General features: G+C 41.6%; 1 protein-coding gene across 2 annotated transcripts in view; it reads right to left on the bottom strand.

Annotated features, from left to right (window-relative positions):
- LRRC7 (leucine rich repeat containing 7) overlaps positions 1 to 15,425 on the bottom strand; it is a 210,836-nt gene that overhangs the window by 65,747 nt on the left and 129,664 nt on the right. For both annotated transcript variants that reach the window (XM_065409206.1, XM_065409208.1), the window contains exons 12-14: positions 10,251 to 10,320; positions 6,111 to 6,210; positions 5,131 to 5,255 (exon numbers count right to left, since the gene is read on the bottom strand). In XM_065409206.1, coding sequence (XP_065265278.1) covers positions 5,131 to 5,255; positions 6,111 to 6,210; positions 10,251 to 10,320 — 295 coding nt within the window. The remainder of the gene's footprint in view (positions 1 to 5,130; positions 5,256 to 6,110; positions 6,211 to 10,250; positions 10,321 to 15,425) is intronic.

Below are 15,425 nucleotides of genomic sequence, written 5' to 3'. Positions count from 1 at the left end.
TTGAGAATTTGAAACTGGAAGGCAGCATGGGTGAAAGTAATCATGAAATGATAGAGTTCATGATTCTAATGAATAGTAGGAGAGAAAATGAAGCAGAATAAAGAATGGATTTCAAGAAGGCAGACTTTAGCATAATCAGGGAGTTGGTAGGTAAGATCCCATGGGAAGCAAGTCTAAGGGAAAAAAGAGTTTGAGGGAGTTGGCAGTTTTTCAAAGAGACATTATTATGGGCACAGAAGCAAACTATCCTACTGCATAGGGAAGACAGGAAGTATGGCAAGAGACCACCCTGGGTTAATTAGGATATCTTTGATGATCTAAAACTACAAAAAGTGGAAACTAGGTCAAATTATGAAGGATGAATATAAAATAAAAGCCAATACAAGCATGTAGGGACAAAATTAGAAAGGCCAAGGCATAAAATGAGATTAAATGAGCTAGAGACATAAAAAATAACAAGATGACATTCTATAAATACATCAGAAGCAAGAGGAAGATCAAGGCCCATTTCTCAATGAGGGGGGAAAGACAATAACAGAACATGTGGAAATGATAGTACTAAATGATTTTTTTGTTTCAGTCTTCACCAAAAAGGTTAGTCGCGATCAAACATCTAACATAGTGAATGCCAGTGAAAATGAGGCAGGATCTCAGGTTAAAATAGGGAAAGACCAGGTTAAAAATTACTTAGATAAATTAGATGTCTTCAAGTCAAGGAGCTGACTGAGGCGATATCTGACCCATTAGCAATTATTTTCAAAAATTCATGGAAGACAGGAGACATTCCAGAGGATTGAAATAGGGCAAATATAGTGCCAATCTATAAAAAGGGGAATCAGAATAACCCAGGGAATTACAGATCAATTAGCTGAACTTCAGTACCCGGAAAGATAATGGAGCAAATAATAGAGCAATCAATTTTCAGACACCTAGAAGATAATAAGTAACAGTCAACATGGATTTGTGGCTGTGTCCCCACTGATTTATTTCCTGCCACTGCCTCGCCAAGAGTAAAGTTACCAAGAACTTTGGATTCGGAAAACCCCGGGAAACAGGGGAGCAATGAAAATAATTAAATGTCTAGAAAACCTGACCTAGGAGGGAAGATTGAAAAAAATGGGTTTGTTTAGTCTGGAGAAGAGAAGATTGAGGGGGAACACGATAATAGTTTTCAAGTACATAAAAGGTTGTTACAAGGAGGAAGGTGAAAAATTGTTCTCGTTAACCTCTGAGGATAGGACAAGAAGCAATGGGCTCAAATTGCAGCAAGGGAAATTTAGGTTGGAGATTTGGAAAACTTCTTAACTGTCAGGGTACCTAAGCACTGTAACAAATTGCCGAGGGAGGTTATGGAATCTCCATCATTGGAGGTATTTAAGAACACGTTAGACAAACACCTATCAGGAATAGTCTAGTCATTACTTATTCCTGCCTCAAGTGCAGGAGACTGGACTGACCTATTGAGGTCCCTTCCAGTCTTACACTTCTCTAAGTCTATGAATGCTATAACCTGAAAATGACAATGCTTTCCATAACTGAATACTGGCAAATAGCATATGATGCAATTTAGATTTCCCCACCTCTTAGAGCTGGAAGTCAAGATTTTGATTGCTATCATCTCTATTATTAACATTTGAAAATTCCTAGTACCGTAAGATTAACATAATAGTTTTTGTATATATAAAAGTATGTAACTATTTCCAAATGCTTTGTTCTAATTTAAATAAGTGCATAAGAAACATGAACACCATCCAAGTAACAGTAGTAATAATGCTGTGAACATTTTCTGTATAATCATGTTATCATAATTATTTGCATCATACATAATGTTAAAATATAGTTCTGAAAATTCTTTAGGAAACATTACAAACATAAATAAAGACAAAGAAGGTCCTTTGTATTGTAATGGCAACTCTTATTTTATTGGTAATTTTCTATACTATTGTATTTCTTTTAACAATTGTAACCAAATTATATTTATGTCACACTGTATTTTTAGAATTAGAAGTAATATTTTACTATACAAAGCTAATAGGACTACAAATTCTTCACATTATGAAGCAGTCATACTATGTTAATACAAGAATGGTATTCTGTTCCAGCTCATTTCTAAATTATTAGTATAGGTCAATAGTGCAGTTTTTGGTTTTTTGAACTGATAATATACTAATGGGTAAAACTGGCATTTTAATCCACTATTCACTGGGTTTTGTATTTATGTACTGAACCAGAAAACTGATCAATCTACTGTAAGATTTCAGTGTAACCTATTAATTATGAGCGCATGATTTTTTAAGTCAATTTATTTTCTATTTAACACCAAATAAATAGTGGACTAGAGTGTATTTAATCTGGTCACAATCAAGTGGAAGAGAACTCATAATAAAAGAAAAGAAAAAAAAGTCAAAAGAAAATTGAAGCGCCAAACGTAAAATACAAATAGTAGCTATAATTTTATTAAGTTTTTGAGTTTCATTTTTTAGAATTTAAAAAGCTGTGATTTTATTGTTACTCATAAGACTATCTCAGATGTCATTTTCCAATTTGGGTCTCTTACAGTAGTGGTCAAAGACTTACAATGGTGAAGTATTTAGTCTGTAATAATTCACTAACACTATGTTGGAAGTAGACATTTTTGTCCCCACCTGAAAACAGATGGAACTGATGATGCTCTCACACCCATGAAAATAAAAAACGAGTCCTATGACAGTGCTGGAGTTACACTCATTTAAAACTCATACTCAGGCCCCTGCTCTCTATATAGAGTGCACAAACTGGGAGGATGCTCTTTGCACTCTCCATTCCTTGAACTCTTATGGCTAGGGCCAGGGACAACACGGCTATTTGTATTTTGAGATATCATTTGATAAAGGAAATTAGGGATCACATAAAATGTAAGTATTAATTAAAGGCTATAAGGTAGTGAAGGGGGAACTATGTAGCGGGAGTGGGAGAGTGGGGGAAGATTCTGCCTCATGAGTCACCTACTCAGGGCTATGGCTAAGTGCTCCAAAACAGCATCTAATCCTGTGTGCTAAATGCTCAGAAACATTTCCACTGGGCAAAGTAGGTAGCCCTGGTGGAAGCTTTCTATTGCTTAGCAAGACCTGTCAAACCTGATCCGAGCAGGCCAGTTCCTTGGAGTTCAGCCATGCAGCATCCATTCCATCAGGAACAGGGAGGCGAGGTTTGGGTGAAGCAACCTGCCGTGGTCTTCTGAAGTCAAGTCTGGACGGAGTGGGAGCACGAGTGGGGCTGCCACTGAGAGGTCCAGAAGTATGCTGAACCAATGGTGGTGTGGCCACACCAGTGCTATCAGGATAACCCTCACCTTGCCCAATTTGATTTTTAGGAGAACCTTGTGAACCAAGGCGATTGGAGGAAAGGTGTACAGCAGATGATCTGCTCACTAGGGCAGGAAGGCATCAGAGAGGGAGCCTGAGCTGTGCCCGTGCAGCAAACAGAACTAATGGCATTTCCTGTTCTTCTTGGTGATGAAGAGGTCAACCTGGGAAGGTCCTCACATCTGGAAGATGACACTGACAACCTCCGGGTGAAGAGACCACTTGTGGTGAGAGGAAAAGAGTCTGCTGAGGTGATCTGCCAGTACGTTTCAGGCTCCTGGGAGATGCATCGCCTCAAGGTGAATGGCATGTTTCACGCAGAAGTCCCACATCCAGAAGACAGCACAAAGCTGAAGATCAAGCCGCTCCCTGCTTGTTGATGTAAAACATGGATGCGGTGTTGTCTGTCAAGACTTGTACCATTTGGTCTGAAATGTGGGGAAGTAACACTTGGCAAGCTAAGCGTACCGCCCTGAGATCCTTGACATTTTTATGTAGGGAGAGTTCTTCTTGGGACTAGAGGCCTGAGTCCTGAGGTTGCAGAGGTGGGCTCCCCACCCTATGTCTGACGTGTCTGAGACTAAAGTGACTGAGAGTTGAGGGGCAGTAAAGGGTACCCTCTTCATTACCGATCCTTGGTCTTTCCACCAGGTCATGGAAGTTAGGACTGGAAACGGGACTGTGAGCACTGAATCTAAGTGCTGCCTGCTTAGGGAGTAGACTGATACCAGCCACATCTAGAGGGGGCTGAAGTGCATACTGTATCAGCAGGAAGGCTCTGACTTGGAATGAATCAAGCACTGCCCCGATGAACTCTATCCTCTGAACCAGGACCAGAGTTGACTTTTGCTCATTTATCAGCAGGCCCAGCACCTGGAATGTGGCCCAGACTCTACTGATATGCTTCTTCCTCAGCACCGGAGATGGAGAACAGCGCCAGGAAGAGCACAGTGCTGGTGGAGCACTCTGCATGGATGTCGAAGTGCTTGGTGCCAATTCGGAATGGCTTGGTTCCGAGACTTGTCTGAGGGCCACCTCCAGGAGAATGGCCTTCAGTCGAATGTCCCTGTCTTTTCTAGTGCGAGGTCTGAAGTCCCTGCAGCTCAGGCACTTATCTTTATTGTAAGATTCCCCCAGACACTTTAGATACTTATAGTGTGGGTCACTCACTGGCATTGGCTTGTCAAAAGGGGCACATGTCTTGAAGCTTGGAGCATGCCCAGCACCTGGGGTGAAAAGTCCCTTGATGACAGGGAGAACTATTTACACAACTATATATACTAACTCTAAGAACTATATACACTAACTACAGTAACTTAAGAATAAACTGAGAAAGTCCAAACAACTGGAAGGAGACCTTGCCACAGCAAGAAGGATCATTCCAGTAACTGTCATGAGTGGGAAGAAGGAACTGGGGTGTGCGGCTGGCGGTACCCCTTATATTGTCACATGACTCCAGAGGGCACTAGAGATGGCCCTATGGGTACCACTAAGGGAAAAGTCTCCAGCAACAGTGCACATGGCATGCACACAACTAGCATGGAATGGACATGAGCAAACACTCAAAGAAGAAACTCAAAATTTGAAGTCAGGTAACAAGGGCATGAATGGAAACTATTAGTGCATACTTCAGGGAAAACACACCCCTCATTTTTCATTAATGATTATATTTGGTCTCAAACACTCTGCAAGTTTAAAAGATAAAAACATGTTAACATGGCATTTGTGTATTGGATCTTTTGTCCACAATATATAAAGCAAGAAAAAGTGAAAGCTAACTAGTTACCTTAACTTTTCCTGCATTTTCCTCCTCTTCCTTTTTTTCTTCAAATTCAAAGGCTACAGTCATCCGCTGCTGTCGCTGCTCCTCCCATAAAGTAGGGTTAAAGCTATCGCTGTCTGACTGGAAATCTACAGTTAAAATTCAGGTAATAGCTTAGTACGACTGCTTTGTAAGAAGAACGTGTAATTAGTGCACCAAGCAAAACAAATGAAATGTTTAAACTCTAAACGACAAAAACTTATGTTGTGCTGAGGCCTGCACCCCCTTCGGTTTTACACTTAAATCATCCAAAGGGTGTGAAAAGTGACAAAAATTTGTCACAACCTATAAACAAGCTACATAATTTTTAATGTAATAAGGTGAAGTTGAAAGGGGTGGTGCAAACTGGCTGTGTTTGAACTAAATATTGTCAATTATAGGATTTCAAGACTCCTAGTGAGGTCACAGGATTGCTTTTGCAGAAGACTAAAATGTATCCCATTTTAACATAATTTAGGTCAGAATAGGGAGGATGGGAAAGTGGTGGATGAGTGCCTCCTGCTACCAGATCTATGAAAGAGCACAGGCCATCCTCCTGCCTAATGTAAATATCAGACCAAATTCTGCCTTTCATTGGCCCCAGGCAACCCTAATGAAGTGAATTCAGGGGGTTTATACAGTGTGTCAGAAGGCACAATTCTGATCCTCCTCCCCCCTGCACCCCCCCCCAAAAAGAAAAGGGAGAACAAATCTCAATCCAAAATTAAGGACTTGGGAAACCTTAGATTTAACATACAAAAAGAGCCTGTTTAGAACCCTTTCAGTATGACTAAACACATACTGCCTTGTATACACTGTTTGTTATATAAACAACTGTAGCCATTCTCATCCATGGAACCATGGTTTCAATATTTAAAAATAAACTCCCCATTTTCTCACCAGGATTTAAATAAGCATTATAAACACGTTTTTGCCTTTGTAATACATTGCTGACAGTATTTTACCTTCATCACCGCGGGGTTGCTGAGGAAACATGTAGTTAGTCAGTACTCTTTGCTTTGTTTCTGGATGGGCCTCAGTTTGCAGAGGGATAAGGGCTTTGGACTATAAAGAAAAAATGAAAGATTCTTTATAAGAATTCCAAGAAAATCAGATTTTATGACCTGATAAATAGAAAATATAAAAAGAAAGTAAGAATAGTGTCCTTGGTCTAAATGAAACTGTTCTTACAGCTGCTGACTGAAAAAACATATTATTCTGATGTGGAATTTTTTTCTTCGATCCCTCACTCTTATTACATGTATAACATTCCTACTGACTTCAGTAGGAATATTTCCAGTGTAAGGAAAACAGAGTCTGACACACTGTAGTGACTGAGTGAAATGAGAAGCAGAGGAGGGTGGGAAGGGGAACAGTTTAAGCACCGAGTGTCTGATTCTAATCTTAGTCACGCTTGGGAAAATCAGGAGTAACTCCACTGAAGGCAGCAGAGTTACACTGGTATAAAACTGGTGCAAGTGACTAGAGATTGTGTTCGAAGGCCCAATGAGTATTCTGATGATACTGGTATATTTTAATTAAATTAATGTAAATTAATCTATGATCTCTTGTAGAAAAGTCCAATAAGTTGAAGAAAATAATGTGTCCTTAAAAAGAATATAGGCTCTCAGTTGGTGTGCAAGCTAGATGGGCTCTTAAGCAGGCACTCAATTGTCCACATTAACTTTTCTTATTATTTTGGGGTGATATTTCTATGTTTGTAAGAAGTCACATTCTACTGATCAGTTTTTGACAGGTAGGAATAGGAAGGGGAAGAGAGAGAAGGCTCTAGTTTACTGCGTTGAAGTCCACACATTGTTTTCCACCCTCCTCTCGTCAGTTTGTTTGCTTGCTTGCTTGCTTTTTACATTCAGGTATATATAGATGTCATTTAAAATTCTGAAAATTAGCTATATAAGTAAAAATAACATTAAGAATGAGTAAAATTACTTGGTATTAACAATAAATCTCCTTATTTGATTAAATTTGTTCTTATGGTGAGCAAAGTAATGCTGAACTATTACTTATTAAACATGAGTCAGCAATATATATACTCTATGTTTGTTGGGAGAGGAACATCTTAGGCCCCAGTCTTGCAACTGACTCAGCACAAACAGACCTCTGTGTCTGTGCTAAACCTCACTGAAGTCAACAGTATTCAATACAGGTACAGGAGTCCTTCCACATAGGGAATGTCTACACTGCAATGTAAACCCAGGGTTAGTGGGACTTGAGTCAGCTGATCCACATTAGGGAACCCTGGGCTTGAGTGTCTACATTGTATTTTAACCCTACAATGAGACTTTTCTAACCCATGCTCGAACCTAGGACTCTGGCATCCACACTACAGTGCACAGACCCGGCTCCAAGTAACCACATCCTAGAGTCCCTAGTACCCCCTCCCTCCCAGTGTGACTGCTCTAGCCCTAGGGCCAAGGTGCACTGTGAGAAAATTTTACTACCTGCCCTGTGTGTTGCAGAAAGTTTGAAGCAGCTTGCTTTGCAAAAGGCTTGACTGATTCACTCTCCATTGCAAACCCCGGAGGCTCTCTGATAGTGTGCTTGCAGATTGGTGATCAAAAGAGAATGGGTTAATGCTGACCTGAGCTGTTGCCGTTGGCAAAGTGGGGGTGGCTTCCATTTTCAATAGAGTGGATTGTAGATCGCTGGGATAGAGAGGACTAAGGAAATTATCCCATGGAATTGTGGGATACTTCCAGCTGACTCTTGGAATCTGAGTCAAGCGGGGCTGTGTCTACACTGCAATTAAGCAATAGAGCTCAGACCCTGGGTTCTGGCTTAACTTGAACTCAGACCATCCAGTCCTGCAGGATCCCGAGACCCTAGGTCTGAGCCCTGTGTTAGCTCAATTGCAGTGTCGACACAAGGGGGGTTAGGCTTCAGCCCGGCTCAAGCATGGGCTTACACTGCAGTGTAGACATACCTTGAGAGGCAGTTGCAGGATCAGGGTCTCAGTGGCTTTTGCACACAAATAGAATGGATTAGTTTACAGTGATAGGAAGTTTGGACCATGCAAAATTATGCTGATCAGACCTGAATTCAAGAGGCAACAGTTATCTGCAATAAGTGTACAATTCTAGAGAAAAAAAGAAGAGGTTATTGAAGTTATTGCAATAATGGAAGTATCACTTTTAGCTACGTTGAATATTTACTTTTTGTGAAAATTAATTTCTTTTCCCTTTAGAGTAACAGTGCCTAAATGCCTAAAACTGTGAATTCCTTTTTCTACGAACATTCGTAGTGGTTGATAGGTCTTAATCTACAAATTGTAAATTGGTTGATTGTTACATTTCTGAGCACTAATGCTGGCTGCATAATTAGTTTAACAATAAATCCCTAAAAATACAGACAGTATTAACATATAAAGATGACTGTTAACATTTTAACATTGGACCAAATCTAGGAGCACTCAAGAAACTCCAACCGAAGTTGATGAAAGTTTTCTCTAAAGAAGGACTGAGGACCCTCTTTGTGCATTCTTTACATGCCCCAAACTCACATTGACTTTAGTGGAAGTTTAGGTTATTCAAAGAGTGCAGGAATATAGGGACCAAGTGAAGACTACAAGATTTGGCACTTAGGACTTGACCAACATATTATTTCTGAAACTCTGGGATCAGTAGTCTCATGTTAGTTACAGATTTTCATGCTACAGACGAATAAGAAGACTCTGATCCCGCAAAAACTTATGAATGTTCTTAACTTTAAATGCATGAATAGTGCATAAATATTTGTAGGATCTGGGCGTAAGGTGGGTTGCTTGTCATGGCTTAGCTGTGGCAAAAGTAAAAAAATTGAGAAGTTGTAATTTTGGGGCTTTTTTAAAAAGAAAAAAAAATGGAAAATGCACAAAGGACCAGAATTTCAGATGATATAAATCTGCATAATTCCGTTGACTTCAACAGAGCTATGCTGATATCCACCATCTGAGGATTAAGCCTAGAACACTTAAAATATTATTGGCTCTGGTTGGAAACTTTTCTAATGAAACCTTTATTTAGAAGAAAACCAAGGAAAAAAACCTCTTCATGAATTTTTGTGACACCCACCCTCCCCATTTTAGACGAGGATTAAAATGTTCAGAAGTGCCTAAAGTCCCTCAGCACTAAGAAGATGAAAATCAGTGGGAGTTAGGCTACTAAATACCTAAGTCAATTTTGACAATGGGACTTAAGACACTTATCCTAGGCCTGGTCTACACTAACCCCCAAATTCGAACTAAGGTACGCAACTTCAGCTACGTGAATAACGTAGCTGAAGTCGACATACGTTAGTTCGAACTTACCGCGGTTCAGACGCGGTCCACACGTGGCAGGCAGGCTCCCCGTCGACTCCGCGGTACTCCTCTCGCCGAGCTGGAGTACCGCAGTTGACGGCGAGCGCTTCCGGGATCGATATATCGCGTCCAGACCAGACGCGATAAATCGAACCCGGAAGTTCGATTGCCAGCTGTCGAACTACCGCGGTAGTGTAGACCTGGCCCTAGCTCTAATTACTATGTTTACTTTCTATTAGCAAGAATTAAAGAGTTGTCATTGATAATTTAAAAGCATAGAAAGATAGCAAAACACCAAATGAGAGCCTCATGTGTAAAAGTTAATGGAAAAATCTCTCTTCCACATGAAGAGGTAAAAAGGCGGGGAGAAGGAGTAAACAAAAACAGGAATAGATAGGGAATGGGGAGCCAGAAGACAAGAATGGAGGCACAGAAGGATTAAGGGATACAAAAGACAGAGAATATGCCCAGTATAAAATCCTTGGGTCCTTGTGTCCCAACACAGGCCACGAGTGATCCCATTCACTAGAGTCCTCTGGCCTTAACTTATTAAATTTGGTCAGGACATACAATCCCATCTGATGAAAGCAGTAAATCCCTCAAAGGTGAGCTTTCCCAATTAATACCACAACATTCAGCAGAACCTATATCTAGAATTGTAGCTAATACAGAGGACATGGAAACTGCTGGGACTAAAAGCTTCATAAATCTAACAACAGTCTGTTAAAACATAGGTTTTTTCTATGGCCCTTACCAAGATATCTTGCTCTTTACTACTAATGAAAAGACATAGATTAAAAGTTATTACCTGGTTGTCAGATAGCCACAAAGCTGCAAGTTCTTTAAGCTTAGTAAAAGTGAATGGTAAATTCTTCAGTCTGTAAACAACAATATTGGAACAATATGAATGTCTCATGTACAGTAGCCTCTTTTAAAGGGACACTGTCAAATTTTTATACAATGTATTTCAGCTGGATCATACTGAAATTGGTAGCATTTTTCATTTTTATTTTCTTTGTTTGGTTTTAAAGAAAGATATTTTTATAAAGGATATTCTCATTGAATTATTGCATTTAAAAGCGAGAGCTACATTTTGAGCCTGAACAAACTGATAAAGTGCCTTTGAGATATTAAAGAACAAGTGTCTTTGCCTTCTTGTTAACATATGAATTGCTGAATGAATACTTTCCCCCTTGCACAATAAGAAGTTATTATTCGAACTTACCTGGCATTATACAATATCAATAAAGAGCAGACAACCAAAATAATGCCCTTATAACACAGTATTTCTTGGAAAGTACTGGCATTAAGGGGATTTGTTTATAGATACAACATACCATTTGGCATTTTAATTTTCTATTAGAATATATTCTTCAGTAATCTGAAACACCTTTTTGAAGAGACACTATAATACAGTCATTATGATTTTTCCCATAAGACAAAATGAAATGTAACAATAAAACAAAAGTTCTAAATTGCAAAATGTAGTTATATACGTGAACAGATGTTTTCATGTAATATCAGTTAGCTTGGTCTGCTAAAAGTGACCTGCAAAAGAAGGATGGGAATGGGTAAATTTTCTCTCCCTGCCCCCTTTTTTGTTTTCCTTTTCTTTTTTGTTTGTTTGTTTCTTTATGAAGCATAATAAAGGCCTGAAAGTTTTTGTCCCAGGCCCCACAGGAAGACAGACAAGACATCAGGATTGTGGTTTAACTAGCCTTTATTGAGTAACATATCTCAATAATTCAGCCAGTGCAAGTCATCCTTCCTTTGTAATTTGTACCACCTGGTGGAGAAGCTGCCATCAGCCCTCCATCTTGTCAACCTGTTCCCAGCACCATTGCTGATCCCCATCACCCTCCACTTGTAGAAGGGTTAATTGGGGGTAGGTCGGAAAGAGGGGATTGTCTCCAGAGATTAGAGGCCCTAACCCCATTAATTCTTTAGGAGGTGCTTTCTACTAATCCATTTCCAGTTTATCAGGGAACTGGACCTCCTACTGAATGACTTCCTGCACTAAGCACCTGCCAAGTTGCAACAAAATGAATTTTACAGCCTAACCTACCCTTTAGGTCTTGGGATTGTTGCAAGGAAGGTGAAAAAACCCACACCACCCTGGCTAAACTGGCAGTGAGGAAAAATATTTCTTCCCAGCCCCCAAAAGGCAACTGTCATGATGCCCACAACAAGGCCCCCAAACCTCGTACTACTCTAATCCCAAGAGGGAAAAGGGAGCCTTTCTTTCTGGTGCAGAATTTATAAGCTCTCCCGTTGTGTCCACAGGAGCCATTAGACCATGGGTGGGCAAATTACAGCCCGTGGGCCACATCTGGCCCTCCAGCCAGTTTAAATCGGTCCTCGAGCTCCTGCTGGGGAGCGGGGTCGGAGGCCGCTCCCTGCACATCTGCCGAGGCTCCTGGAAGCAGCAGCATGTCCCCCCTCCATTTAGGGGCCGCTGGGTGCTGCCCTCGCCCCAAGCGCCACCCCTGCAGCTCCCATTGGCCAGGAACTGCGGTGAATGGGAGCTGCAGGGGTGGTGCTTAAGGACAGGGGAGCGCGCAGAGCCACCTGGCCGCACCTCGGCATAGGAGCCGGAGAGGGGACATGCCGCTGCTTCCAGGAGCTGCTTGAGGTAAGCGCCACCCAGAGCCTGCACCCCTGACCCCTTCCCATGCCCCAACCCCCTGCCCCAGCCCTGATTCCTCTCCTGTACCCCAAACCCCTGCCCCAGCCCGGAGCTCCCTCCCACACCCTGAACTCCTCATTTCTGGCCCCACCCCAGAGCCCTCACCCCAACTCCAATTTCATGAGCATTCATGACCCACATACAATTTCCATACCCAGATGTGGTCCTCGGGCCAAAAGGTTTGTTCACCCCTGCATTAGCCTAAGGCTTCATCTGTTTGTCCAACTAATCAGTCACAGAGCCCCCTCTCTCCAAGTCCAGGAGGGGGGCTCTATGACTGATTAGTTGGTCAGACAGATGTCCAACAAGCATGGGAAGAAACGAAGTTTTTGCATCACATTATCACCAAAGACAAGGATATAAGCTATTTAGTAAAGACCATATATTAGTTCAAAAAGAAGGATTATATTTACTTCTGATAATTCATTTTAAATAGTTATATTAAAAATGCCTGAAGATGTTGCATCTGAAGAAGTGAGGTTTTTTACCCATGAAAGCTTATGCCCAAATAAATCTGTTAGTCTTTAAGGTGCCACCGGACTCCTTGTTGTTTTTGTGGATACAGACTAACACGGCTACCTCCTGATATTAAAAATGCCGGTTTCCTCGTCTATTAGAATGAATGAAATTCCATTGCTAAATATGAATATATATTACCCCGGTGAGATAATCTCCAATTCCTGGTGTGTAAAATGGCTCTATGGACGGAAAAGTGTTATACATTTTAAATCCTATAATTAGTACCAAAAGAAAGGAAAAGATGCCTAAACTAGCTGAAATTTAGTTTTCACTACTATGTTATCAGTAAAGTGGATCACAGATTAATTAATTACTACTTGTCTCTGACATATTTCTCATAAATTAACATGATAAACTTAAGTTCTACAAGAATTAATATAAAGATTCTCAAACAGAGAGAATACCTGAATTTTTCATTCAGAATTTGGCTCCTCTTTAAAGAACTAACATTTATTTTGTGTATTCAGACACACTGAAATAATATTAAGGTTGAAAACCTACTTTGACTTGCATTGTTATGCCTAAATATGTAAACTCGCTCACTATACTGAGACAAACTAATTCATGCACACAGCGATGCATGGCCAAATTTTTAAATTCAGAATTGGGTCTAAGAAAGTTTAGAGGGATCTCTAGTTAACATAGAATTTAAACCTTCTCTTGACGCCCCTGACAGCAAATGATTATCAAATGGGACTTCCTCCAGACCCATTTAAATTCCCTTTTATTTATCAAAATGCAATTAGATGCCCCCTCTATCTTATTTATTGCCCCAACTTTGGGTCCCCATGCTTGAGTATAAGGGAATGTACACTGGTATATGTCATGCACTGAGGAGACAAAAAGAGAGAAGTGTAGTAAGAAAAGCAACTAACAGGAATGAGTAAGAATGTGTTGTATTTTAATTTACACACACATACACATTTTTTTCTGGCTCCTCATGTGCACATTACATAAACTTACATTCCCTTACACTAATTCACATATTAGTAGGTAGGTGTGGGTAGGATTAAGGGAGTCTAATATAGTGTAAGTGTAAAAGGACCATAATCTGGTCTCAATTACACCATTGCAAATCCATTGATTTCAATGAGCTTGCACCATCAGGGCCGGCTCCAGCATTTCTGCCGCCCCAAGCGGCAATTGGGGGGAAAAAAAAAAAAAAGCCGCGATCGGCGGCGGCAGTTCAGCGGCAGGTCCTTCGCTCCTAGAGGGAGTGAGGGACCTGCCGCCCCCGAATTGCCGCAGGTGCCGCCCCTCTCCCTTGGCCGCCCCAAGCACCTGCTTGTTAAGCTGATGCCTGGAGCCGGCCCTGTGCACCATTATGAATCAGAACAGAATTTGGTCCAGAGAGTCTACAGTGCGCCATCACTTTTATTTAGTCTTTAGAGAGTCTAAATAGTCTTGAGAGTCTTTGATATTTGGAAATAATTTATGTGTTTTAGATGCAGACAGCAGCCCGTGTAGATACACATATTCATGCCAGATATCCAAATGACTTCTTGTGTCAAATAAGGCCTTTCTGTAAAATAAAAAAATGTATAGTATTCTGTTATAGCTAGTAAAAGACAGTTACCTTTTCTGTAACTGGTGTTCTTTGAGATGTGTTGCTCATGTCCATTCCATATTAGGTGTGTGTGCTCGCCACATGCACTGGTGCTGGAAGTTTTTCCCTCAGCAGTATCTGTAGGGGACCGGCTCTGGCGCCCTCTGGAGTGGCACCCACATGGCACGGTATAAGGGGCGCCACCGGCTCCCCCTCACCCTCAGTTCCTTCTTGCCGGAAACATCGACATTGGGGAAGGAGGGTGGGTTGTGGAATGGACATGAGCAACGCATCTCGTAGAACACCAGTTACGGAAAAGGTAACTGTCTTTTTCAAGTGCTTGCTCATGTCCATTCCATATTAGGTGACTCCAAAGCAGTACTCCTGGAGGTGGGTAGGAGTTCACGGAAGTGTAGATTGCAACACAGCTCTGCCGAACCCAGTGTTGTTTCTGGCCTGCTGAGTGATGGCATAATGAGCGGTAAACGTGTGAACAGAGGACCACGTTGTGGCTCTCAGATGTCCTGGATAGGGATGTGCGCCAGGAAGGCCACCGAAGACGCCCACGCTCTCGTCGAGTGAGCTCTGACAATTGGCAATGGCGGAACCCCCACCAGGTCATAACAGGTCTTATGCACTAGGTGATCCAACTGGAAATCCTCTGTGAGGACACCGGGTGACCCTTCATCCTATCCGCTGTAGCAATGAAGAGTTGAGAAGGGCATGGTACATTCTAAGTAGAAAGCCAAGGCCTCTGGACGTCCAGGGCATGAAGACACCTCTTCTCACTGGTCTTGTGCAGTTTGGGACAGAACACTGGGAAGAAGATGTTCTGGTTCATATGGAAGGTGGAAACAACCTTTGGGAGGAAGGCCGGGTGGGGCCACAACTGAATCTTATCTTTGTAGAAGACCGTGTATGGAGGTTCTGAGGTCAAGGCTTTAATTTCAGAGACCTGTCTTGCTGATGTCACTGCCACCAGGAATGCGTCCTTCCATGACAGGTGGGAAAGGGATCAGGAACCGAGAGGCTCAAAGGGCGGGCCAGTGAGCCTAGAAAGGACCAAGTTAAGATCCCACTGCAGAACAGGAGGCCGTACCTGAAGGAAGAGTTTCTCGAGCCCTCAAGAATCTGACCATCATACCATGGGAAAACACCATCTGTCCTTGGATTGGCGAGTGAAAAGCGGAGATGACCGCTAGATATACTCTAATGGAAGAGTGTGCCAGGCC

This window comes from Emys orbicularis, chromosome 8 (assembly GCF_028017835.1).
Source record: "Emys orbicularis isolate rEmyOrb1 chromosome 8, rEmyOrb1.hap1, whole genome shotgun sequence".
NCBI lineage: Eukaryota > Metazoa > Chordata > Testudines > Emydidae > Emys > Emys orbicularis.
This window is presented reverse-complemented; position numbering and strand designations above follow the sequence as displayed.